Source organism: Leptinotarsa decemlineata, unplaced genomic scaffold, assembly GCF_025532065.1.
Source record: "Leptinotarsa decemlineata unplaced genomic scaffold, Ldec_3_MD MMD2_tig00026314_RagTag_RagTag, whole genome shotgun sequence".
Lineage (NCBI taxonomy): Eukaryota > Metazoa > Arthropoda > Insecta > Coleoptera > Chrysomelidae > Leptinotarsa > Leptinotarsa decemlineata.
The window spans coordinates 10756353-10783857 of record NW_027412684.1 but is presented as its reverse complement, the minus strand read 5'-3'; the positions used below and the strand labels follow the sequence as shown (position 1 = coordinate 10783857).

The window sequence follows — 27505 nt, the reverse complement described above, 5'->3', positions numbered from 1 at the left end:
AAATTTATCAACTGATTTTATTCCAGTACATCTTTAAAATTCCCAAAAAGTGAAGCTAACTAACTTTGACACTAACAGTTAATAGTCTAGGATTCCGCTGCAGAATCACTACGTCCATAGCGTAGTTAACCAAACCAACGGAAAATTATCTTCAAAATCGGTTTTTCATTACCAAACATAGCTGAAAAATTTTAGATACATTTCCAACTAGATCAGGTGTACCACAAGGATCAATAATTTACCGTCAGTTCTGAAATATTTAGATTGTCTTCTTTTTGCTGTTGATTTTAAACTCTTCAAATCAGTCCAAGACTGCACATATCAGCAAAAGGATATTAATAACATTTTAGATTGGAGAGGATTTATCGCTATTTCAACCGACCCTATTTCATCCAAATGATGAAAGAACTCATTTAAAACTGAATGAAATATTTATTATGATGAAAACGAAAAAAATTACGCTAAGGGTAGTTAATTAAATAGATAAGGAAGATACAAAGAATCACCAAAAAACTTACATTATACTGCTACCCAGCAGGAACGATGAAAGGAGATGTGCTTCATACTTAACCGTTTGGAACCGTTTCTAAAGAGTGATCAATGAATAATGAATGAATTTCTCAATACTTTCTGTTGTACTTGACCTCCCTCAATATTTATAAAGATTCATATGCTGAGGTTGCAACTTTCCTTTGGTCACCTTACGAAGGTAAAATGCTCAAATACGCTGCCTTCCAACTTTGCGTATTTGGAGATGATACATTTTTACGAAACTGCAGCTGCATGAACAGGTGTTTGAGTTTGGTGAATAAGTAGAAAATATTCTTGTTCTCGTTCTTCGGTAAAAGCTCGTCATGAATAATACTTGTAAAATGCTTTCCTAAATTACCGAAACCCATTTTTTTCGCAAGATTTTCAGGACAATTGTCTACTGATTGATTAGGGAGACCGTGTTTCACAAAATCCGCTTCAAAACCATTTCTCAAGCTGCAATCGATCCTTCCAAATGATGGAGGGTTCCGTAGGGGGACTGACCCGGCTCTTACTCCATAAAGTATTTTAGTAGCTTGATTTTTTCAAATGAAAATATTGGCAGCCACTTTTTGACTGGCAACCTGTCATCAATGTAATTTCCTATTCATAAATGTATGTAAAATTTTCAGTTTGATTAACTACGCTATGAACGTAGTGATTTTGCAGCGAGATCCTGTACTATAAGAAATTCATCAACATATAGACCTACAAATTTTACATTTTCTGCAATAGTGATATTTGAGTTTCAAACGACTCTCCTTTTGTTGTTGGCCGATGAAATTTGTAAAATATCAAGTTCTTCGCCACATTTCCAATTTCTGATGAGGTATACGTGTTTAACTTTTGGAGTCTTCGTTTTCCTTCTCGTTTTTGATAACCTTCATCAAATTAAACGTGTCAAAACATATTTCAAAGTGGTTGAATTCTCAAGGCTCACTTGCAATTGAAAGTAGTTGGAAACTCTCCTTAAAAGTCATGAATTTGTTCTCTTATGATGGTCGAGAGGTAATGAGTTATAAATCTAGTCAACTATGATTGGTTCAAAGGTGTGTGTGATTATCGTGAGTCGTTCGTTCATTGAATTAAACGCTATGTTAACGTTGCATCACACATATTTACCTGATCTAAGGTAACTGATGCTGACCAAACGGATCTATGGAGAGACATTGTGGCTGAAACTCGAAATTATACAGTGCATTTCTTTAATGTGAACTCAAAAAATTGAAATTGAGGATAATAAAATTAATGCATGAACACTTTATTTTGAAGTGACGCGTAACTTTCACGAGACCGAAAGGATTTTCAATGAACGTTTTCAGAATCGTTCTTTCTGTAGAAAATATTTGGGGAATCTTGTATCCAAATTCACAACTACCGGTAGTGTACATAACAGAAATTCCCCAGGTCATCTGTCCATTCCGAAAGAACAGTGCAAATAATTAGTGGGATGGTAGTAAATCTTGAACAGTTCTACTGTGTGGAGACTTTTGAAGAGGAATAGATCATATATACAAAATTAAAATGGTACACCAATTAGCTGAAGATAACCCTGACCGAAGAACAGAATTCTGCGAAGTTATGACGGAAACTATTTCAAAGTATCCTACCTATCTCCACAATTTATTGATAGAAATTTAACAGGGGAACTGTACTGAAAACTACTGTTGATCCTCTCATCACCGATATCGTCGAAGTAAATCCTAATGAATTCGATATAGAGATTGTATTCCAACAAGATGAAGCACCACCACATTACTCCAGACAAGTAAGAAACTATTTGGATACTATTTTTTCCGGTCGTTGGATTAGCCGTCGAGGTCCTACAGAATGGTCAGCCCGCTCGCCAGATTTGACACCTATGGACTTTTTTATGACTTATTACATCATATTATGTACTCAAATGTCAATGTATTCAGGCAATTATTAAAAGTTCCGCCATTTTGTAGTAGTTGAAGATATTGACTTTATGTTTTAGGGTTGTGAAGTATTCATCAGGAGCTTCTAAAAGATGTGTCACATGACCTCCCGTTTCCATTCAAATTTTTTCCCCAGATTGCGCCCAGTGGCCATCTTAAAAGTTTCATCTGTCAATTTCACTTCAAAATAAAGTATCATACATTAATTTCATCATCCTAAATTTCAATTTTTTGAGTTGACTCGTTCATAAAATGAAAGGGGGAGCATTAAGGAAATGCACTGTATACAGATGGAAAGGCAGTGAAGAGCTGATGAAGCTGAACGTTAACTTCCTGAACCAGCTGTGGGGTTACCCAAGTCTTCGGTACGGAACCAGAGTAGGAAGTGGGTCTATAGGGGTAGGTACTAAGAATATATACCAGAGAAAGTCTATACAGATACCTTCCGAGAAGAGAACTGCTTCAACAGATCAGAGATCGATCTAGAACAATTACAGAACTCTTTATAGAACACTGCCAACTGAGAATACACCTGAACAAAGTAGGGCTTCATAACGGAGACCTGGATCACAGGAGGAGAACAATTCATGGACAACCCAAATTATTATGTTCAGAAGAATATGACGAATATCCAACAAGGGACCTTTACAAACTAATATAGGGTACAAGATTCAGATACGATATTAACCATTGTCAAAGTGAATTTTCTTTCCTCAAAGCATTCCACATCATAATTAACCTTCACACTCAACCGGTTTCACACAACGATGCGACACACGTGATGAAGAAAGTTTGAAATTGCGTTGTTGGTTTTGTTTTATTTTGAAAGTAGAAGTCGCATTTTTGTTTTGTCTCAGTATTGATAGTTGTGAACATTCTATGAATGTGGTAAATTTTATCAAAGATCATTATTATTAGTTACAATCTGATGGGACACTATAAAGAAATATAACATATATACTCTACTACTCATGCAAAGCGGAGGTAGGTCGCTAGTTAATAATAAATGTTTTGGTTTCCGGAAATTGTTCAGTCAAAACTTTGTAGAGTTCGACGGATATTATTAATTATTCTTGGCAGAGCACCCAGAAAAATTATTATGAAAGGGGAAAGCAAACTTTTTAAAAATAGAACACATTTATGAGTTAAGGTTACTTGCTGCGTATGTCAAGGATAATATCTAAAATGTGCAAAAACTTGTGCCAGCATTTTCACCGATTGTTCGTATTTCAATGTGGATAATTCTCTGTGATATTCGGCTTGTGAATTCAAAAGGTTGCCACGGTTACTCTCGAAAACACTCACAACGAATGTATTCGAAAGGAAACTGTACAAAAAAGTTTTGGAGAAACAGCCATATATAGGGTTGAAAACTTCAATAACACATATAACGCTTGGTGGAATCGACTTATACAATTACAACTTGAAAGTTTACAAAACCGCGACACGTGTTTCTCTATACAATAGCATCTTCGGACGTCACAATAAATAGAATTGTGTATTGTGTACACAGAATTGTGTATTGTGTATCGTGTATTGTATAACACAGAATTGTGTGTTGTATACACAGTATTGTGTATAGAAAAGACACACTTCAATGTGATATTTCCACTTGAAAGTTTACAAAACCGCGACACGTGTTCCGCTATACAATAGCATCTTCGGTCGTCACAATACACAGAATTGTGTATTGTGTTTCGTGTATTGTATTTCACAGAATTGTGTATTGTGTACACAGTATTGTGTATAGACAAGACACACTTCAATGTGAGATTTCCACTTGGAAGTTCACAAAATCGCGACACTTGTTTCGCTATACAATATCATCTTTGGGCGTCACACTACACAGGATTGTGTATTGTGTACACATTATTGTGTATTGAAAATACACACTTCAATATGAGTTTCCCACTTGGAAGTTTACAAAACAAAGCACGTGTTTTTCTGTACAATATCATCTTCGGGCGTCACAATACACAAAAATGTGTATTGCGTACATAGAATTGTTTATTGTGTATTGTATATTGTATAACACAGAATTATGTATATACACAATACTGTGTATACAAAAGACACACTTTAATGTGAGATTTCCACTTGAAAGTTTACAAAACCACGACACGTGTTTCGCTATACAATAGCATCTTCGAGCGTCATAATGCACAGAATTGTGTATTGTGTATCGTGTATTGTGTACCCAGTATTATGTATAGAAAAGACACACCCCAATGTGAGATTTCCATTTGATAATTTACAAAATTGCGACACTTGTTTCGCTATACAATATCATCTTTAGGCGTAACAATACATAGGAATGTGTATGTGTATTGCGTACACAGAATTGTGTATTGTATAAACAGTATTGTGTATAGAAAAGACACACTTCAATGTGATATTTCCGCTTGAAAGTTTACAAAACCGCGACACTTGTTTCGCTATGCAATAGCATCTGTGGGCGTCACAATACACAGAATTGTGTATTGTGTACACATTATTGTGTATTGTATATTGAAAAGACACACTTCAATGTGGGATTTCCATTCGAAAGTTTACAAAATTGCGACACCCTTTTCGCTATACAATAGCATATTTGGACGTCACAACACACAGTATTGTGTATTGTGTACACAAAATTGTGTATTGCGCATACAGAATTGTGTATCGTGTATTGTATAACACAGAATTGTGCTATTGAGCAATAGCCTCTTCCAAAATTTTAGAAAGAAATGGAAGAAGACTTATAGGACGCAAGTCTTTGAATTCCTTAGGTCGTTTAATTTTGAGTATTGGTAACACGATAGACTGCTTCCACATACTTTCTTCTCCAAGCAAAAGTTTATTATATGTAAAATAACGGGCACTATAGGTAGACAACAGAGATTTAAGAGAAAATTATCGAGATCATTTATTTCTTTTGATCTACTTTTTATTTGTGACATGAAGGTTAACAATTCATTTTCGGTGATCAATGTCAATGTCAATTCAAGAAATGATGTGATAGAATCATTCATATTATTACTGTAAAATTGTTCCAGGTTTGGGTCAACCTTATTACACCGTTGTTGCGAAGCAATAAAAAAATCATTCATGTTGTTAGGATCACATAAATGGGAGGGAAGATTCAATATAGGTTTTTCATTGTGAATATCAAGTTTTTTTAGTTTTAACCATAGATGTTTAGAGTTATTATGATTAGAATTAGAGGCGATGTATTCTAGATAAGCCTTCTTTTCTCACTCAATAGAAGATTTAGTAAAGTTTCTAAGAGTTTTGTAATCGAATGTATCGAATGATACAATCTATTTCCATATCTGTAGATGCTGGTGGAAGAATCAGTATAAGGGAGGGACATGGTAGATGGATTTTAACAATAGTGGCCGAAGAATAAATTAAAATTACTATCACTTATAGAAAAATCAGAAGGAACCTCTTGATAAATTCAAAACTTTAGGCATTTTTTTAAATCATTGAATCATGTTTGATATCAATACATGAGAGAAATAAATGTGGATTACATTTTGATACTCTAAATGTGTATACTGAATATGCATGAATAAATAGAATAATTATGAAAAAGACAGTTATTTGTTGGTATGTTACAGCTGGAGGAATAGTATTAATGAACATTTTATTTACGTCAACTTGAAGTAAGTAATGATTTTGTTCAAAAAATCACTATTGTCATTTTTTCGACTACATGTTGCTACTGACTTCCTTTTACTTGAAGTAATTTCTAGTATACAGTAGGTTATTGCTGAAATTACTCAGTAGCTTCAAACCACTAATAATAATAATATAATAAATAATAATAATGTTTATTCAGATTCCAATCACAAAAAGAAATAATACATACAGTTTGATAAACATTGTAGAAACTACAGAAGCATCAGATGTTGCTTGTATATGGTAAAAAGGAGATCTAAAGGAGAAAAATTATTATATGATAAATATTAAAGTATGAGAATGAATTATATATAAAGGGGATTTGCATATGAAAATAAACTACTTAATATATGAAATTAAAAACACATAAGATAATATAAAATCACAAATATAAAAAGTTGTCAGTTTTGACATATAATATATTCAAATATAAAATAATACAAACATAAAACTAAATTGACAATTAAGTATAAAATCACAATTGTAAAATACGCGTACTAGTAATAATATATAAAAAAATGTTGAAATCGATATGGATGTTGTTGAAAATGGATGTGATATACATTAACAAAACGATAGTGCCCACATATACACATATATACATACATACAGGGTGTCCATTTGAAAACTTCCCACCACGGATTTATCGAAAACTACTGATTGAAAGAAAAAACGCCGAGACACGTCAGAAGATACATCAAAGGGGACAACTTTTTAACCAATAACTACTTCACCCCCTTTCACCCTCTGCACCCCAGGATCATTTCCTTGAAAATTTTAAATGACAAGGGGTATCGAGTGATAGCTTGTTTGAAAAGTCTTCCGAAGTCCTTCATTTTGACGTTTATTTTTTTCAAATCGGTCGATTCGTTTTCCAGAAAATTAGAAAAATCTGCATTAATTTTTATTTGTTCCGATAGAAAACAAAAACACACGAAAATATCACTTTTCATTTCAATTACAAAGGTTTCAAGGTTTGCCAAATCCACAATTCGTTTATAATTCAAAACGAAAACTACCAACATAAACAGCAGTTCGAATGATTAGACGTGGCAATAACCAAATACCAATCCCAATTTTTTCCGCGATTTTTTCATCACAGATATCCTAGGCGAACTGTTTTTATTGTTTACATGTGTAGTTATTCTCAGTTGCTAGGTGAAAGAAGGAATTGAATTTCCTGTCAGTTACCTCTGTCACAGTTTTCAGATCGTGAAAAGTAAATCATTGATTCAGAATCTATTTCGAAAATGGTTTACACACTAGCCGAAAGAGTGGAAATTATTCTGATTTATGGTGCCCAAAATCAATGTGCTCGGCAAACTGCCGTCACGTTTAATGCCAGACATCCAGATAAGTTAACTTCGCATAGGTATGTTTTGGACCTAGTTACTAAATTTACTCAAACTGGATCGGTTGCAAATAAAAAACGTGATAATAGAAGAGTTTTGGATGAAGCCGCTCAAATTGAAGTTTTAGGTCATTTTGGAATAAATCCTAATACTTCGTTACGCAAAATTGCTGCTGCGACTCATATTTCATTAGGCTCTGTACACACAGTTACTAAACTCCATAAATTTCATCCATTCAAAATGAAAATATTGCAAGAGTTAACCGAAGATGATTTTGATAGGCGAGTGGAGTTTTGTGAAATAACGACTGCAGCGATTAATGATAATACCATTCGTGTGAAGAATGTCTGCTTCACTGATGAATGCACATTTTATCTAAATGGATTTGTTAATAAGCATAACTGTAGGTATTGGAGCAATGAAAATCCGCATGCTTTTGTGGAAGGGCACACCCAGTATCCTCAAAAAATTAATGTATGGGCAGGCATTTTAGGAAACAAAGTGCTTGGGCCATTGTTCATTGATAGAAATTTAAATGGAGACATTTATTTGGATATGTTGGAAACTACTATCAATCCGCTTATCACTGAAACCATTGAAAACCAAATCGAAGAGGATGGAAACCCTACACTTGATGAGGCTCAGATATATTTCCAGCAAGACGGTGCTCCTCCTCACTATGTTCTTCCGGTTCGACAATGGCTAGACAACGAGTTTCCCGATAAATGGATAGGGCGAAGAGGGCCTATAGAATGGCCTGCTAGGTCCCCGGATTTGACGCCATTAGACTTTTTTCTATGGGGCCATTTGAAGTCCATTGTGTTCACTCCCCAACCTGCAAATTTGAATGAACTTCGTCAACGCATTATCGACAGCTGCCATGATATCCAACAACATGTATTTGAAAATGTCCGTCAGGAATTTGAACATCGCCTATATCATTGTTTGGCCACCAACGGGCAACATTTTGAACAATTATTGAAATAAAATGTAATATTTTTGTATGTATTGTTTCGAAAATTCCCAAATTAGGATCAATAATATTTTTCTAATTTTCTGGAAAACGAATCGACCGATTTGAAAAAAATAAACGTCATAATGAAGGACTTCGGAAGAATTTTCAAACAAGCTATCACTCGATACCCCTTGTCATTTAAAATTTTCGAAGAAATGATCCTGGGGTGCAGAGGGTGAAAGGGGGTGAAGTAGTTATTGGTTAAAAAGTTGTCCCCTTTGATGTATCTTCTGACGTGTCTCGGCGTTTTTTCTTTCAATCAGTAGTTTTCGATAAATCCGTGGTGGGAAGTTTTCAAATGAACACCCTGTATATGAACACATATGTATTACAGAATTGTAAGTGGACAATATAGCAAAGGTACGTATGGTTTTTTCCATCTACTCAAATAGACGTAGGAGTTCAAGTCTCTGACTTTGAAGAATATGCTCTTTCGACTCTTTTTTGAAGCGATTGATATTTGAGATAGATTTTATATTTTCAGGAATTTGGTTGTAGAGTTTTGGCGCAAAGTAAGTAAATGATCTTTGTGTAATGACATTAGGGGTGTAGTATACTAATGTTCGTCGATTGTTTGTTTGACTTGAATAGCAATGAACAATTAGCCCCATTACATCGGAAAATATTTTTGAAACGATGTGATATCAGTACATTAATTTGAATAATTTATATTTCATGGAATACTGTTTTCAAATAGTCTCTCTCTGATATTGATTAGACAATTTGAGTTACGAAGTCAACGTAAAAACTTATTTGTTTTTTTTTCATGAAGATGACCGCGAACCACATTGCCTGAGAAGATATTTCCACGAGGAAGCAGTTCTTCAATTGAAATAGTTCTCAAAAATGTATTTTGAGGTATTCAACGAAAGTAATTTTTTGTGGAGGAGAATCAGTTTTTTATCGACCTTTTTGTGTATTTGTTACCTTCCACAATCTGAAAAATATAAAAATTATAATGGAAAACTGAATACAAGTGTAGATGGGCAAACTTTTTAGTTTACCCCGATAAGTTGACAAAAAATCTGTTTAAAATCTGTTTTTCACAGAGACAGATGTCGAAGAAGTGAAGAAATAAATAATCAAAAAGGAATAACTGGCAATATCTTTTTTTTGTCTATTTCTGAAGACGGAGACAGATTTTGGCATCCGAAACGTTGAGTATTGTATTATTTTTTATCAATTTTTTTGATAGGCAAAATTGTTGAATAGGTTCGACAAGTTACTGATAAATAGAAGATTTTTCTTTGTGAAAAATACTTTGATTTTACGCAGTAACTTATCGGGGTAAACTAAAAAGTTTGCCCTTCTACACTTGTATAAAGTTCTTCATTATAATTTTCATATTTTTCAGATCTTGGAAGGTAATAAATACCCATGAAGGTCGATATTTTGAGGTGTATTCAGTTGAATGTCGAAACAATGGATTGCTGTGATGATTCGTGCAATCCTTCAATATCACTAAAACAAACATTTTATCATTTAGATGTGCTCTTGATGACTTGTCATTCGGTGATAACTTAGTGATCAAGAACGAGACTCAATCTAAATTTTTAGATATTCACATTGACAACAACCTCAAATTTATCGAGCGTATCAAACAACTTGAAAGTAAAATTTGTTTTGGATGTTATGCAGTGAGAGTAACTTCAATAAATTTGGGAATCAAAACTGCCAGAACGGTGTATTACTCCCTCTTTGAGTGTCACCTACGTTATGGAATACTGCTTTGGGGAGTATGCAATTCATCAGCACTTCTGTCTGTATTAGTACTGCAGAAACGGGCTATCAGGTATATGTGTAAAATTAAGCCTCGTGATTCATGCAGACACAAATTCGCTGAGCAAAAGATTTTAACAGTGGATGCTTTGTTAATTTTGGAAACGGATTGCGTCATTTACAGAAATCTGTCCCTATTTGAGGCTTCATGCCATTCTTATAGCACCCGTTTCACCGCGTTGAAATTGCCAATTCCTTTAACAAATTTGGTCAGGAATTCTATTTATTACAATGAAGTCAAGATGTTTAATCACTTACCCTCAGATATGAGACAGGAAAATTTGACCAACAAAATGTTTATAATAAGAGAAAAAACATTTCTGGCCGATAGACCCTATTATAATTTGCAAGAGTTCTATAATGATAAATTTACGTGACAAAATGTGCACATTTGAATTCAGGTTAAATACGATTTTTGTTTTTTTTGGATTAAGTTCAAATTTATATATATATATATATATATATATATATATATATATATATATATATATATATATATATATATATTTGTCAACTCGAAGATTCTCACGGATAAAGTATGATGAGCTGTTTTCTCGGGTTTCGCTCCGTGTTCTGTGTATTTTATCCCCATAAGGGTTATTTTCACAACGTTTCGGCAAAGTCTCATTTGCCATCTTCTGGTGATGTCTGGTTTTTTCAACCAGACTGATTAGTTCGAACTCTGTGTCTCAATTTATAGGGATGGATATTTCCCTCTATCTGTGTGTGCTCGACTACCTCGAAAGCTTTGTCCACAAGACTTATTCTTAATGACAATAAAGTATGTTATTATTTTTCACCGTAGTGTGCGCTGGTCAGGCCCTATCCCCCGAAGCCCCGATGCATTCGGGAGGGCGCGCCAGCATTATCAACCAATGTCCACTCCCCACACCGTGGGGTAAGTGATCATTGGGTCCGAGAATCATGTGTCCTGAGCAAGCTCAGTGAGCCAAGAATGACAGCCTTCTGCATCTGTGCGGCTAAGATTTCTGCCTTAGTGCGGCAATTCGTTATGATTTTAAGATTCGAGAGTAGAGAGGACATCATTCCACCAAGGACTCCAATAATCAGAACAATCATCTTGACAGAGTGATCTGGATAGAGTCTGCGGAGTTCGAAGAGAAAATCTCGATATTTTATCCGTTTTTCCTCCTCTTTTCTGACGATATTCGTATCGCCAGGAGCTGAAACTCCACGACAAATATCGTTTTGCTCTGGTGGTCGAGAAGGACCGCATCAGGCTTATTAGCTTGTATGAGCCTGAGGGTGGGGAACGAATAGTTCCAATAAATTCGGCACTTCTCGTTCCCCACAACGGATTCAATATCCCTCGGAGCGTAGGGCAACACCTGTGTCTCGTCAATACCGTAATAGTGCCGTATATGGTAATATAGCACTCTAAGGGCCGCGTTATGTCGATGGATATAGGCCGATATGCTGGATATGCTGATAGCAAGTGCAATAGGGTCTCGGGCGCCTCGCGGCAGGCCCTGCACCTTGTGTCAGGAACCTCCATACCCATCACGCGACTGCGGTAGACTAAGGTGTTGAAGACACCATCCTGGCAAGCCATGATGAACCCCTCAGTTTCCGACTTATTATTATTATTATTATTATTATTAACTCTTCATTGAAATGTCTCTATGGAAAAGACACAATTTCCCAATCTTTTTTGGATATTTATACACTGCTCATACACTGAAAATCAGCTCATCAATGTTTTAGAAAAGTTTAGAAAAAAATTAAACATGTTTCATGCTTTCCTTAGGAATTTAAACCGTGAATCATTTACGTGGACTGAATGGTGAAATTTCACGGGCAACGTACACTTGATTAGCGACTTTTTTATGTTGACAAACTTGTTTCGAACATATGTTCACAGTTTTAGCTATTGAACATATTCAGTTCGTTGATGAGAGGCATAAAAGTTATAAGTGTTTTGCGTGTTCAGCAATTTTCTGATATCGAAAAAAGTATCAACGAATTTGCATCAAAATTTTGTCTGAAAAATTGAATCAAGCACTCAGAAACACTTAAAATGTTGACAGTGGCATACGGTGATTGTTCTCCAAGTCAGAAAATGGTTCACAAGTGATACAAGCTTCACACAGAACGAGAAGATGTGAATCGCCCTTGACGCCCCAATACATCAACAACTAACGAAAATGTGGGGAAAGTGAAGAAAATTGTGTAGAATCGTCGAATCAATGTAAGAGAAATTGCTGAGGATTACGGCATTTTGGTTGACTCATGCCATGCAATTATTTCGTAGTTTCTGGACCTGAAGCGTGTGGCAGCGAAGTTAATTCCAAAATTGTTGAATTTTGACAAAAAAAACCGTCGCCTGAGCATTGCTCAGGTATTGTTAAATGACGTCAATGGCAATCCAGATTTGTGACGAATCATTTTCCTTCGATTACCGTCGCATAGTGCATCGAGAAGTTCTTGTCACATGATTGTACAGTCGATAAGGATAATTATCATAAAGTTATATGCCGTTTTCGAGAAGCAATAAGAAAAAACGTCCGGTATTGTGGAACAGACAGCGTACATCTATAAATATTAAAATTATATCTGGCAAAAATCTGTTTCGAACTGCTTTAACTCGTTTTTGTCAAAAACGCTATAAATTATTTTATATTTGCGTTTTCAAATCGCACAACAAACTATGGATTCGATTTCTCATTGTATAATACAGAACTAGTTTCGTTGGTATCATCTAGAAACATACTCAACAAACTTGCATAATGAATACCTTCCAATCAAGATTGAATTAAATTGCTCGTTTTGTTGACATGCTCGGATTGGTGATTTATTTAGTCTTCTCATTTATTTGGGTTCCATTTACATTTACATTTGTATACTTAGAGACAATGATTACATCACCAATTAGGTTATAGTGAGGTAGAAAAACGTTTAATGTATGTTATAAAGTGTATACTTCATTAGAATGGAAGGTTTTCGGCTTTTTGGCTTTTTTCAGATCCATATTCATGAAAAATGTGGAAACTTCAAAAGAAAAAAAATTTCAAATAAAGTTTGCACAAAGATGTGTAGATATCATTATTAGCAAGGCTCATATAATATATAAAAGAGTTACAATATAAAACTTCACTTAACATGAAACACTGTCATCCTCAATGGTGGACTTAGAAGTTTCGGAATAAGACACTTGTCATATTCTCTCATCAGCACCGTTTCTAATAACATTACAAGATTGAACATTCAATTCATTCGTAACATTACAACTTCATCTCACAGATAAGTTGAATCTACTTATGTCACGATGACATTTACATGCTTATCTGATTCAGTCTGCCATTTTGATGCTCTCTTTGGAAACTTTGGTGTAGTAATAAATAATACTGGAGTTTTTTCTCAACAACAAGCCGTTATTGTAATACCTCCACACGTGTTTAGATCTTCCTCTTGAAGATGGTCACTTGGTGATCGAAACACGTGTCGAGGTGTTAAAATAGTGGTTTGGTTTTGGGAAAAAACTCCAGTGGTATTTGAGGATGACAGTGTTTCATATGAGTGGAATTTTATATCGCAAATCTTTCATATGATATACTGTGTAGCGTTTCTATGAATGATATCTGATTCCATTTCATAATGAATGTTCAGAGTACAATAGAAAAAAGTGTTTCGAAAGTACTTTATCTTTCGTCTAATTTGATGTTCAGATGAGAGTAGTTGTTTCAGGAAAGTTTTTCTTCCAGTTTGTATCTGACAGCAACATCTATGCATGGTATACACAACTAATTTTGAACTTAATTGCTTCCTTCCTTGATTTCACAGGTTCCCACTTGTTTTGTATACTCGTAAATATGACGAAGTAGAAAGCCAAAATCATTCATTTCCAAAATAGTAATCTTTCCATAAAAAATACCTGTTTCAATGCAATCTTTATGTGTTTTACCTTCCGAAAGTATTATATTAAACAATTCAAAATAATCGGTTTGTCGCAATAAAATTCAAAATAATTCATAAATCCATTGATTTCATTCAACCAGTTTCTGACAAAAACAACAAATCAATTTTTCATGAACGGTGGGACGGTAGCCGGTTGAGTTGGTGTGAAACGGCAGTTCGAGCCGCGAGGCCGGGCGATTGATTTTAACTGCATATCGTGCAACCTGTGCTAAGAATCACACGTTAAAATGTAAGTCCTCCTTAATCCATAGCGTGCACAAATTTCGACTTCCAAGGGTTGTCGTTCGTAGAAAGGCGATGACTGCTCAACGGAGAACAGATTTTAAAAATATATTTTATGAACAGATTAGTGCTGCAGACATTCACAACACCTCTACTATAATCTATGGATAATTGCGCTCGAGACTGTAAATGAAATGAGGGCACATAAAATAACATTACACGTGTAGAATAATTGTGGCGACAGTGTGCCTAGTATCCTGGCGCTTTCGACAATATTGTGGAGTTCATGGCATTCTGCAGGAAGAAATTATAGAGATAGAGAATTTATCGACCTACAAACTCGAAGGAAACTTGGAGTGTGTATTATATAGATTGTTGACATGATAGTGGAGCTTTGTTCAATGGACTGAATGAAAATAGAAATAATACTTTTTTCAAATCACATTATAACAAGAAAAACAGTAACTCAATTTGTCAAAAAATATCGTATGTTGAAAATATTTCCAAAATAGTTGCAAAGGTATTCACAACAGAAAAAGAAAAAACACTTGGAATGACAACCGCGCCAAAAAATATGTTTCCACCTTGAAAGCACAAATATCTAAATAATTTCGAAGCGATGTAGTCAACAAAATACATGCGGAGAGTACAATAGCGTCTACATCTGGCAGACCGATACACACCTGAAAACCCGTATATCGGAACATCAAAGAAGTATAAAACCTGCTGAATTAGCAACAACTATGAATAGCACTGAGTGAAATATATACATATTTTTAGTTTTGATGACACAAAAGTGATTGAAAAACATTGGCGAGAATATCTGAAGATCTGCTTCATCAAAACAGCTATTGGATATAAGTAATTAGAAGAAAATTTACTGGGCATTGTCCATCGAAGGGAAATCTGAACGAAATAAGGCTGTATAACAATACAGGTAAGGCTAAAAAAAGGACAGAGAAAGATCGGCATGAAGGAAGCGAGCAATTTATGAACAACTACAGTTATGTTCAAAAGAATATGAATGACCAATGAATGACCTATATGAACCAGGAAACAAGGTAATTAGTGTATGTATAATAAAAAAATCAAGGAATATCACAATGAGCCAACGAGGCTACAGTGAAGTTGTCAGACAGCTCCTACAAGGAGTTCATGATAGCTTCACATAGATAACAATTCCATATGTAAACTCAAATTCTATTTTCTCTAAATATTACTGGAATTTTTTCCAAACACCAAACCGTTATTTCAACACCTCGATACGTGTTTCGATCACCTAATGGTCATCTTCAAGAGGAAGATCAAACATGTGCCGAGGTGTTAAAATAAAGGTTTGGTGTTAGTAAAAACTCCAGTAATATTCATTTCTACACCAGAGGTTCCAAACAGTGCATCACAGGTCTATTTTCTTTATTTTCAAATTCCTCCGCTTTACTCGTTGTCAACAATAACAAGTACTACCTGGGCTGAAAAGTCTCGGGTCTAACATATAGATGGCGCTAATCTTATTGCATTCACCGCTTTTTCCAGTTGGTACTAACCTTCAAAAGAAATCTGTTGAAATCTCATGATATTCAACACACAAGTTAGTGACTTATTGTGCGAAGCAATGGCTTGAAAAGAACTATAAGGACTACGCTTCATCAGAAAAAACAATTGAACGTTGAATTGCTGACTTCAAACGTGGTCGTGGAGACACTGATGATGCAGAACGCAGTGGACGTCCAAATGAGGCAGTGCCACCAGAAAATATAAAAAAACACAGGATTGTTTTGAATGATCAAAAAGTGAAGTTACGTGAGTTAGCTGACATTGTACAGATATCAAAGAGACGTGTTGGCGGATATAATCCAACACCCTTCGTGGTATTAGCCAGGGGAGTAGTTGTTTTCTGATAGGTGTCAGTCCATTAACCTACTGTGTAGGGTGTTGAGACTGGCCTGAACGAATTGTTCTTTTAGATGATTTGAAACGTGTTGGCATGTGCATTTGATAATGAGAGAGTTCTGTTCGAAGTGGGTGCCGCGCGAGCTCACTGTTGACCAGAAACAAGAACGTCTTGATGATTCTGAGCAGTGTTTGGCCAAGTTTTGACATAACAAACCCGAATTTTTGCGTCGCTTTATGACAATGGATCCGTCACTTCTTTCCTGAATCAAATTTGAGTGGAGAGCAACTGGTGAACCTCGTCCCAAGCACCCAAAAGCACAACAATCGGCTGGAAAGGTTATGACCTCAGTATTTTGAGATGTGCTTGGTGTAATATTCATCGACTACTTCGAGAAGGGAAACATCATCAACAGTGATAATTATAAAGCATTATTGGAGCGCTTGAAGGCCGAAATTGCAAAGAAACGACCGCATACGGCAAAGAAAAAAAATTGTTTCATCAAGACAACGTACTGTGTCACAAGTCAATCAAAACACTGGCAAAACTACATGAATTGAACTTCGAATTGCTACCAAATCCACTCTATTCTCCAGATTTTGCTCCCAGTGACTACTGACTGTTTGCAGACCTCAAAAAAATTCGCACCGGTAAGGAATTTCGCTCGAATGACTAGGTTACAGCTGAGACTGAGGCCTATTTCGAAGCAAAAAGTAAATCGTTCTTCAAAAGTGCTATTTAAATGTTAGAACGAGGCTGGAAGGATTTTGTGGCTTTCGATGAAGATTACGTTGATGAAAAATCCAATTTTGAACAAAAAAAAACGCGTTTTATTTCTTAGGCCCAGGACTTTTCATCACATGTGTCATCGACTATGTATCCGATCCATATACTTGGAAATTAATCCAACTCCTTCATTACTTTTCTTCTAAATCCGCTCACGAACAGGTTAACCACGAAGGGAGAGAGTAGGTTTCCTATTACCGTGCCATGTTGTCTATATCGGATACTAAAAAGATCGATATCTACTTCTTATCTGAGGAGATTTGAAATGAAAGCTAAAAAGGATTTATATTACTTTTCAATGACTTAGATCCGTGTCATAAATTTAAACACAAATTACAATTAATTTACTATTGAATTATATTGGCACAATTTCACTGTCGTTTTCAGATGAATTATTTCAAGCATTCAGAACACTCAGAAATAATTTTTGGAATATTCAGATAATGAAAATTCTCGAATAACAAATATAATTCACAAAAATGAGAACTCGATTCCAGTCATAATTGCATCATTCAAAAACAGCAAAAACAACTGTAATAATACCTTTTTTTTTGTCGAAAACAGAAATCAAAAGTTGCACAATCTCGTCTGGTGATAACCAATTGTTGGTATATTTTTATCAAAACAAATTTGTTTACAAGTCGTTATTTTTAATATTATACAGACAATAGGCAATATATTTTTTTCGCAAAGTAGCCATTCAAACAACTTCTATTTGATTTTTTTGAACTATACTCTGAGTTACTCCGTTCATTCGTTCTTTCTAATTTCATATAGGCAATACAAAGTAACTCATCAAGTTGATAGAAAGTGAAGGTGACTTTTATATTCTTTTTGCAGAGTCGCCATTCAAACAACTTCTATTTTTTTAATACTATAAGGAATTGGCTTACTCAGTACTGACTCGATAGAAGCCTTCAAAAACCTTTTTGTAAGAAAAATATCAAATTTTCTTGATACTTTACTCCAAGTTAGTCTGAAGTAAAACTTCACTCTGAAGTAATACTTTACTCTGAAGTGGTACTATATCTGCTCTGAGTAACTCTAGTGATACTTTACTCTGAGTGATACTTTGGAGTGATGCTTCTCTCTGAGTTACTCAGTTTATCCATTTTTTCTAATTTTATATAATTTTATATAGGAAATCCAAAGTAACTCATCAGGTTATTAGAAAGTTAATGTGACTTTTATATTATTTTTGCTCAGTGACAATTCCAAAGCACTCATTTGATTTTTTTGAGACTGTAAGAACTACGATTGCTTAATACCTACTCACTCATTAAAAGCATTGGAAAGACCTTTGTATAAGATAAATACCAAATTTTCTTTATACTTCCTTCTGAAGTGGCCAATTAGGAGTCAAATTTTACAGCTTAACTATTTAACATTTTTTTGTGTATTTTTGATAATATTTTTCATAAAATTGTATACCACTTAGAAAAATTCTAAATAAATTTCTCACAAGGTTGTTGATAATTTGATGTTTTGGACGGAAGGGTTTGCTAAAGTACTCTATTTTGTTTGCACTGATAGCAATAGGGAAAACCGCAATTCATTAAATTAGTCTCGATTGTGAAGATATATTTTTCGCCTTCTTCAATTAGAAGTAAATAACGTAGATAAAAACGTTAAATTCGTCAGTGTTTTCATGGTCTCAGAAATGGTTTTCGTCAAAGTAAACTACAACTAATACTATTGAAAATATTTGAACAAAATATCAGTTTCAAATGGGCAACAGAAGCAGTCATAATTGCATGCGGCAGTCACATGTTTTTCTTATCACTTCACCTTGAAAACCTCATATTCATTCTATAATAACAAAAAACAAAAATGACAATGATGAAAATAATTGGCGACGAGTTATGAAACGTATTATTAATGATAAAGTTAATGAATCGGAACATGCGTAAATCGAATGATGATAGAAAATGTATTCAGGGATCGCTTACGCATAAACCTAGGTATATTTTTGTTGTCAACAAATATAATGTAGATGTGTCGATTTGTAGATTATTAATTAATAACTAGGTATACTATAGAGGTGGCATCCTAATTGACTACATGCATACTAATTGATCTAAGGCATATTTATGTCCGCGATTTTTGTCGTGTTGCGACCAGATAAATAAAATTGTGTATTGATATGTATCAGTTGCTCATCACCAGGCGTTTCAGAGGTTAGATCCAAGGTTAGGTCCAAAGTGAGCAGGACTATTCGATCCTCCACCGCTTCTTAACGGAGCCGATTAGTTTGTATGGTGAGTGGTCTTTCAGGTTGGATGGTGAGAGTACGGATCTGTTGAACTTAAAAAACCTGATTCGGTCCCCAGCGGGGCAGGCACAAAGTATGTGCTCCGTTGTTTCATCATTTTCCAAACAGAGGTGACACACACTGTCTTCCGACTCAAATGACAGTGACCTATGAGAAAGCCTGTTAGACATCGTAGTTCATCCCTACTGTAGTGCAACAACTGTTTGGTATCAAGCTTTGTTTCCAGTTCAGTATGGCCAGGAATTCAGACCATAGACAATCTGTGAAGTATTTCTATCGAGGAGAGTCGTTTTTGGCAATTTGCTACCAATTTAGACGTTGCTCGGCAAGATTTAACAGGTTCCAATGCCGCTTGACTGCCCGAGAATATTTTTATTGACTTGTGTATGAAGTTGGCTTCTTCAAATTCCGTCGCACACAATTCAACAGCGTAAATTTCCGATTGAAATACAGTTGCATAGGTTTCTAGGCAGGTTGATATCTCTGTCCTGAGTCTGCGACTGAAGACACCTTCACCAGAACCGGAAAGTGTTTTTGATCCATCTGTGAATCAACAACTATCCGCTCTTAATATTTCCTTCTCCCGGAGGATCCAGTCTCCTCTACTCGGGAACAGTACTTCATGAGGCAGTTCGTATTTAAAAGTTGGAGGCATAAAGTCAGAGGTCATTTCCAGAATGCTGTGTCTTCCAGTGTGGTACTGATGGCACCACTGATGGCCAGACAAGCCTGTCTCTGTGAGGCAGAGAGCTTGGCTTGAGTCGTTTAGTGTAAAGCCTTCGACCACGAGTCAATTGAACTATAAGTGATCATTGGTCTGTCAATCATCACATAAATCCAATGGATTTGTTTGGGACCTAAACCCCAAGTTTTGACACAAATCCTTCGACATGTCCATAAGAACAGTCTGGCTTTGTGTGGAACTTTTTCCAAGTAAGCGTTCCAGGTGAGTTTTTTATCGAGGACAATACCAAGATAATTCACCTCCGATCCAAATGGAATGACCTCACCATTGAGGGAAGTTATAGAGGTAAACTGCTTCAAATTGGTGCTGCCTGCTCCAATGTGCTGCGTTTTCAAATACCACTTCATTGTGAGATTTTCACTGAAGAATATTCCAATCCAAGATTCAGCGGATATAAACGATGATCCGCCCGTGAATACCTCTGCAATGAAATTGGTCGGATGACCATAAACTGCTACAAATACTCTTTACTGTTTCGAAGCAGATGCGGACTCAGATTTAGGGTGGAGTGCATCGTCGCGTGGTTGCATTCATTATATTGAGTTCAATTGTATTGTTAAATACCATATGTTGACTTTGCTGACTTTAAACGTGGTCGTAGAGACACCGATGATGCAGAACGCAGTGGACGTCCAAATGAGGCAGTAACACCAGGAAACATAAAAAAACACAAAATCATTTTAAATGATCGAAATGTGAAATTGCGTAAGTGGAGAGCAACCGGTGCACCTCGTCCAAAGCACCCGAAAGCACAATAATCGGCTGGAAAGGTTATGGACTCGTTATTTTTGGATGTGCGTGGTGTGATATTCATCGACTATGTTGAGAAGGAAAATATCATCAACAGTGAATATTTTATAGCGGTATTGGAGCGTTTGAAGGCCGAAATTGCGAAGAAACGGTCGCATATGGCAAAGAAAACATTTTGTTTCATCAAGACAACACAATCGTCACAAGTCAACCAAAACAATGGTAAAACTACATGAATTGAGCTTCGAATTGCTCCCACATCCACCGTGTTCGCCAGATTTGGCTCCCAGCGACTACTAGCTATTGGCATCTCTCAAAAAAATGTTCGCCGATAAGGATATCCTTGAATAAAACTTTGCATGTTTCATGTAAACCAGTGCTGTTCTTGGTAAACCTATCTTTTTCTATTGGTCGATTTCCGAACATGTTGAAAATTGGTAAAATTACGCCAATATTTAAGAAAAAAGATAAACTTTCACTAAGCAACTACAGGCCAGTTACAGTCCCATCTAGTTTCACAAAAATATTTGAATATGCTTTTCTTGAAAGACTTCTTCAATTTTGTTACTATCATGATATTTTCTCTAGAAATCAGCATGGCTTTCTTAGAGGCAGGTCAACTACAACTGCGGTCTATAGTTATTATAACGAGTTAGTTCAGAATATTGAGGCGGGCGAATGTCCTGTTGGGATCTTTTGTGATCTCAGCAGGGCATTCGACTGCGTAAATCATTCTATTCTGCCCTCAAAGCTGTATACTTATGGAATTAGAGGATTACCATTGGACTGGATATCAGATTTTATTACATTCAGGAAAAAATATGTCACTGTTGGCAGTGAAAGTTCTGAGATCCGATGTATTGATCTGGGTGTACCACAAGGTTTAATTTTGGGACCACTACTATTTATATTCTACATAAATGACTTGGATCACCTATCAGTACCAGCATCATTTACTTTATATGCTGATGACACGTCAGTTCTTATCTCGGATAAATCAGATGTACTATTGACGGAAAAATGCCAAGAAGTCTTTCAACAATTGCATAGTTGGTACTCTGCTAATCATTTATTCCTCAATATTGAGAAAACAAATTCTATGAGGCTCCACCTTCGCCAAAAAAGATGTGAGGATATTGAGTTTGGATTCGATAACACACATATTTCCACCAAGAATAATTCGATCTCCTTCCTAGGCTTTCATTTAGATCAACAGTTAAACTGGGAGAATCATTGTCGTATTCTAATATCTAAAATGAACTCAATATCATACCAATTTAGAACTACTAGGGAAGTTCTGCATATGGATCAACTCATTTCTTTATATTACGCCCAAATCGATAGTCGATTGCGGTATGGTATCTGTTTCTGGGGTGTATCCCCCTGCTCCAAAGATGTTTTTTTGGCACAGAAACGAGTCTTACGTTCTCTTGTCAACACATCAAGTCTAACTAGCTGTAAGCAATTTTTTCAAAAATATAAGATTTTAACACTGGTGTCTATTTTGATTTTCGAACTATGAATATGGTCTTTTCAGCAGAGAGATACCTTACTCCAATCTAAAACTAAACATCACTTCGAAACTCCCAAAAAAAATGATTTACCCGTACCATTTAATAGACTCAATGTATCTTTGAAATCACCCCAATCTATGGCACCCAGAATTTTCAATAAGTTACCAGTTGAAATAAGAAATATACATTTTTTTAATACTTTCAAAAAACCTCTGCGGGACTATTTAACTGGGAAATGTCTGTATAGTATGGAAGAATGTTTGTATCTGTAAATATTTGTATGAAACTTCAACTTTTTCCTTTATCTTTAATGTTTGTATGTTGCTATAAGTGATTTGACATAAGTATATTCTGACTATTCCTATACAATGTAAATTGTCGATTGGAAAATAAAGAATTGAATTGAATTGAATTACTGAAACTTAGGCTTATTTTGAAGCAAAAGTTATATCGTTTTACAAAGGTGGTATTGAAATGTTAGAGCGGCGCTGGAATAATTCTGTGGCTTTTGATGAAGTTTATGTTGAAGAATAAAGCCAATTTTGAATAAAAAAAACGTGTTTTCTTTCTTAGGCCCTGGACTCTTCAGCCCATGTGTTAGGATGGTCCCTCATCAACTCGTATTGTAAATTCATACCAAAATATAACGATTTTTGGAATGACATATCGACTGCCACACGCCAAAACAAAGTTTGTGTTCAGGCAATAGGTTCGTTCAGTACCATGTGATTTTGTGTAGTTTTCAATATATCTTGGAACTGCTTGTCATCCAAAATACAAAGGCAAAAATTTCAAATCGATATCATTCACCATTATCATGACATGCGACCTTGAAATTGGGCGTTTGTGAAAATCTAGTATGAAAATCTAGTCATAAGATATATGCAATTATCGCAAGGTGTGAATGAAGATGTATTCGGTGCAGGAAAGTTTGTTCATCAAATCTGATGATTGAAAACGATTACGAAGTGAAGTCAGTCCAGTTCAATTTTTTTGCAATAATGAAAAATAAGTGGAGCGATATATTTGAGTGTGTTGGTATGTTCAGGTAATGAATGAAGTTTTTTTTCCAACCTGCGCATTAATAGACATAAATGCATTATTTTATTATTATATATTCAAAAAACACCTTATTATGAGATTTTCACTGAACAATTTTACGAAATATACAATAGCTCATTCTTTCCAATCAATAGACACGCAGTACAGATATGCCTGAAGAAGTATTGTGATAGCGAAACACTTGTTGCGTTTTTGTGAAATTGTTGAGTGGAAATCTCACAATGCAGTGTTCCTTGGATACGTTATGGATTTTCATCAAGTTTCGGCCAATTCCATCACATATTTTATCATTACTTTGAAATAAATGGGATATTTTTGCATTGAAATTATCCTCGCAACGAAAACAAGTTCCTTTCTTCGCGCAAGGCTTTTGAACTTTTTTATTTTTGGTAACAGTTGAAAACAATTTGTTTGCTGCATATTGGGTTGTACAGGCACACCAAGAGACTACACAATACTTCAAGGGGACTTTTTATCTTCGACACTTCTACAACAAAGGCAGACAAATAAAAAAAGCAAGTAATTATTAAACTTTCAGACCGCATGCATAGCAACGTTTGGAACTGAAGGCGATTCCTAGCCGGCTCTGCATTTCACATATCTGGTGACGTCAGTTCCCTTTCGCTGAGTCGCTCCTTTGATGCACTTTCGCGAAGCGTCAGACTTACTCATTTATCTTTTTTATCAATATTCTTCTGATTATGTGGCGATTTCATTTTCAATAACTTGTCGAAAGTGCAAGAGAAAAATAAAGAAAGTAGTAAATACTGTGTTTTGATTATGCTATATCTCCGAAACCAATGCTATGCTTCATCTCTAGAAGCAGTTAATGATGGATAAATATGCTTTAAATATGCATTCAAACACAATATGTACAAACTAGCTTTTACCTTCGGCTTCGCTTGCATTCACGCCATGAAATAAGTGTCAGTACAATAGAAATGAATCAATATGAGAACTATATTTTAATGTTTGGCTGGGATTATCAATTTTCAAAAATTATTACATACGATGAGGTTTCGAAAATTTAAAATATGCTGAGATTTTTTTGACAAACATTTTTTTATTTCATATTTTTATTTTTTTCTAATAAAAAGTATCCTATGTTACTTCCAATACCTCCAAGAACATGTGTACAAAATTTCGTGATGATCGGTTGAGAAGTCGCGTGAAACTGTAACAAACAGGAAAGTAGGGATGTGCATACAGCTCATTTTTCATTTTCATAGATCACCCGTACTGATAGATTTTCTACAAGCCAGATGTTTATTATTAACAGACTTTGATGATTTTGAAGTCTAAGAATGAAAATTTTGAAGAATGGAATGTACTTTTCCAAATTTTGACCACATCTATCTTGAATATGGCTTAGAGTCGTCTGTCTGTAATTTGCCTTATTTCTTATACGTTCAAAGAATGAAAAAAATCATAGACCGGCCTTTGAATAATTGCGAAACATTTATAATAATTTTGAAAAATGTATGATCAATATCCGAAATATTCCATCAAATCTGCCCATACCCTCCTGAAATAATTTGCAATTTTTTCCTTCAAATTCATTTGGTTTGATTTTACGGATATCGTTCGTTTTTTGTGAATTTTGCTAGCTTCAACCATCAACAAATTATTGTGAACATACTATTGAATCAGTCTGTTACCCATTGATTTTCATAGATGAATACACCTCTGATTTAAATCAGTATGTAAACAAATATAATACTGCTTTTTCCAAACGGTTTCGAGGGTTAAGTCGATTTCCAGAAACTCGGATGAGTAATTCAATGGAATGAGTAATTCAAAAAATAAAATTATTTTCCATAACGAATTCAATACTTCAGAATTGCGTTACCGAGAAAGTGGAAATATCTAGTGTAAAATTAAAAGACTTTTCAATCCTACTGAAGAGCTATGCTAACCCTATACCTATTCATAACAAAAAAAAAGAACTAATAATTCAGTCGAGAAAAAATTATTACTATTCGAAAAAAAAACCAACTGTGAGGTAAACAGAAAAAAATTGTTAATTTTACACTAAATATTGAAAGTAGAGTCTTAGAGGAGGTTCCTCCAATTTTAAACGACGTGATTTTTAATAAAAAAATTGTAAAAGGCAGGCGAGAGCCCTATTGGGGTCTTTTGCGACTACATTAGGGCTTTCGTTTGTGTCAATCATGACAAATTACTACTGAAATTGTAGTCATATGGAGTCAAGGATATTGCACTTCAATGGATATCAAGTTTTTAATAAAATATAACTCAGTGTGTGCGTGTGAAAAATAAATATGATGATGGGTTGCTAACAAAAATTCTGAAAAACTGAAACTCGAAATGGAAATGCCGCAGGGGTCAATTTTAGGTCCTATCCTCTTCATACTCTACGTTGATGGGGCATTGGGCATGGGGCATGGGGCATTGGATGATTTCATTAGCTAAAAGAAAATTTTGAGAATAATGACAGGAATTTCTTACGATCATTCATGTTATAAAATTTTACCTCTTGCAAGTTTACATATTTTTGAATTATATTTAATAATATTGACAAATTATATAAAAGTTCCAATATTCATACACTGATACAAGGCAAAATAATGATCTTCACGTTCCATATTATTATGCGAGACTCAATATAACATCAAATTCTCCTAATTGTATTGGACCTAGGATATATAACCATCTTCCTGAAAATGTTAAAGCAACAAAAGCTCTATTTTGCTTTAAAGAAAAACTTTAAATGACTTTCTATTGGAAAATTGGTTTAACTCACTAGATGAGTATTTTGAAGGAAAGTTTTTATATAAATTAATTCTTGTTGAATGTATTTTCGTGTACTTTCATTGTAACAACTCATTTTTTGTGGTATTTTTTTGTTTTTTATGTACTTCATTTTATTTTATTTCTGATTGACTACTCTTTTACATTTTCTGTCGAAGGGAAAACAAATAAAATAAACATAAAAAAGATCATAAGGCTACATATTTTTAATAACAAAGTACCAAAAGTACCAAAGATGGTGGTTGGGAGCTATTATGGTACCGTTATAAAGCTGGACTGCATTTGGTGACTTCACTTAATTTTAGAAGGAAAAAGGTTCGAGAAGTTCAGAAGGTTGTGATATCCTTATGGAGCCGTAGAAGTAAAGTGGTTTCTGAGAATTCAGTAAGGACCTTTTGCTGTTGTTACCAAAACACCGATATATTTTCGAGGAAAAGGAAAATCCTCATCGTTTATGAATAAGTTTTCGGCTGCCTCTGAAGCATTTTATGAAAATTCATCGAGAGTATACCATCGAATATTATTCTAGACTGTTCATGCTAGGAGTCTCACGTGAAACGGTAAGACCCCGTTAACTCTCGGCTGGGACAAGTTTCGAATTTTGAGTTTTGTCGTTTATGTGACAGTTGTCGCTCAATAATTTTGGAAAATCATTTACATTACATATATTTGGGAAATGCAACTTGGTTTGTAACTTTGAAAATAAAAAAAATACTTACATCATACTGAAAAGACAATTTTTCGAACTTTTGATGCAGCTGGAAGGGTGGTGGATATTGCAGGGCCATAACGATGGTTACACTTGTCAAAACTACCCGAAAAATCGCGAACAATTCTCGAAAGCGCGCACAACGTCAGCCGTTGTTCTAGGCTTTGTATTCCGTTTACTAAACAATCTTTACTCTTTATACTCTCTCCTCGCCAATATTTTGTCGTATCGCGATTCTACGCATACGCAACGTTTTTGCAATTTGGCAAGCGCTATCAGCAAAACTATGATTAGCGGTGTAATAATTGGCTTTCATTCAAACTAGGAAAATCACAGTTGACATGTCGCAAACGGAATAGGGGGCGTGGAAAAAGTGACATCTGAAATTAAATTTCGAATTTTCGATTAAAAATTGATTACAATAATAATAAATTTTTTTATGAGGGGTAGTAGAATATCGACTTTCTTTCTAAAAGAACAGTGATGGTGATTATAAAACTGCCCTTCTTTTCACAGCCTAACACTACGGACGAGACAACCTAAATGAAAAACCTCAGCAGAGGCCATCAGGGGTACAGCCCAGAGAG

General features: G+C 35.0%; 1 protein-coding gene across 2 annotated transcripts in view; it reads right to left on the bottom strand.

The window, feature by feature from the left end:
• Window positions 1-27505, bottom strand: part of AANAT1 (dopamine N acetyltransferase) — a 196498-nt gene that overhangs the window by 61200 nt on the left and 107793 nt on the right. Inside the window, exon 1 of one of the 2 annotated variants that reach the window (XM_074181678.1) lies at window positions 26929-27114. The exons of the other annotated variant lie outside the window; for it this stretch is intronic. Within the exon in view, the coding sequence (XP_074037779.1) occupies window positions 26929-26997 (69 nt within the window). The 5' untranslated portion in view covers window positions 26998-27114. Of the gene's footprint in view, window positions 1-26928; window positions 27115-27505 lie in introns of those variants that run through there. 2 annotated transcript variants of the gene reach the window in all.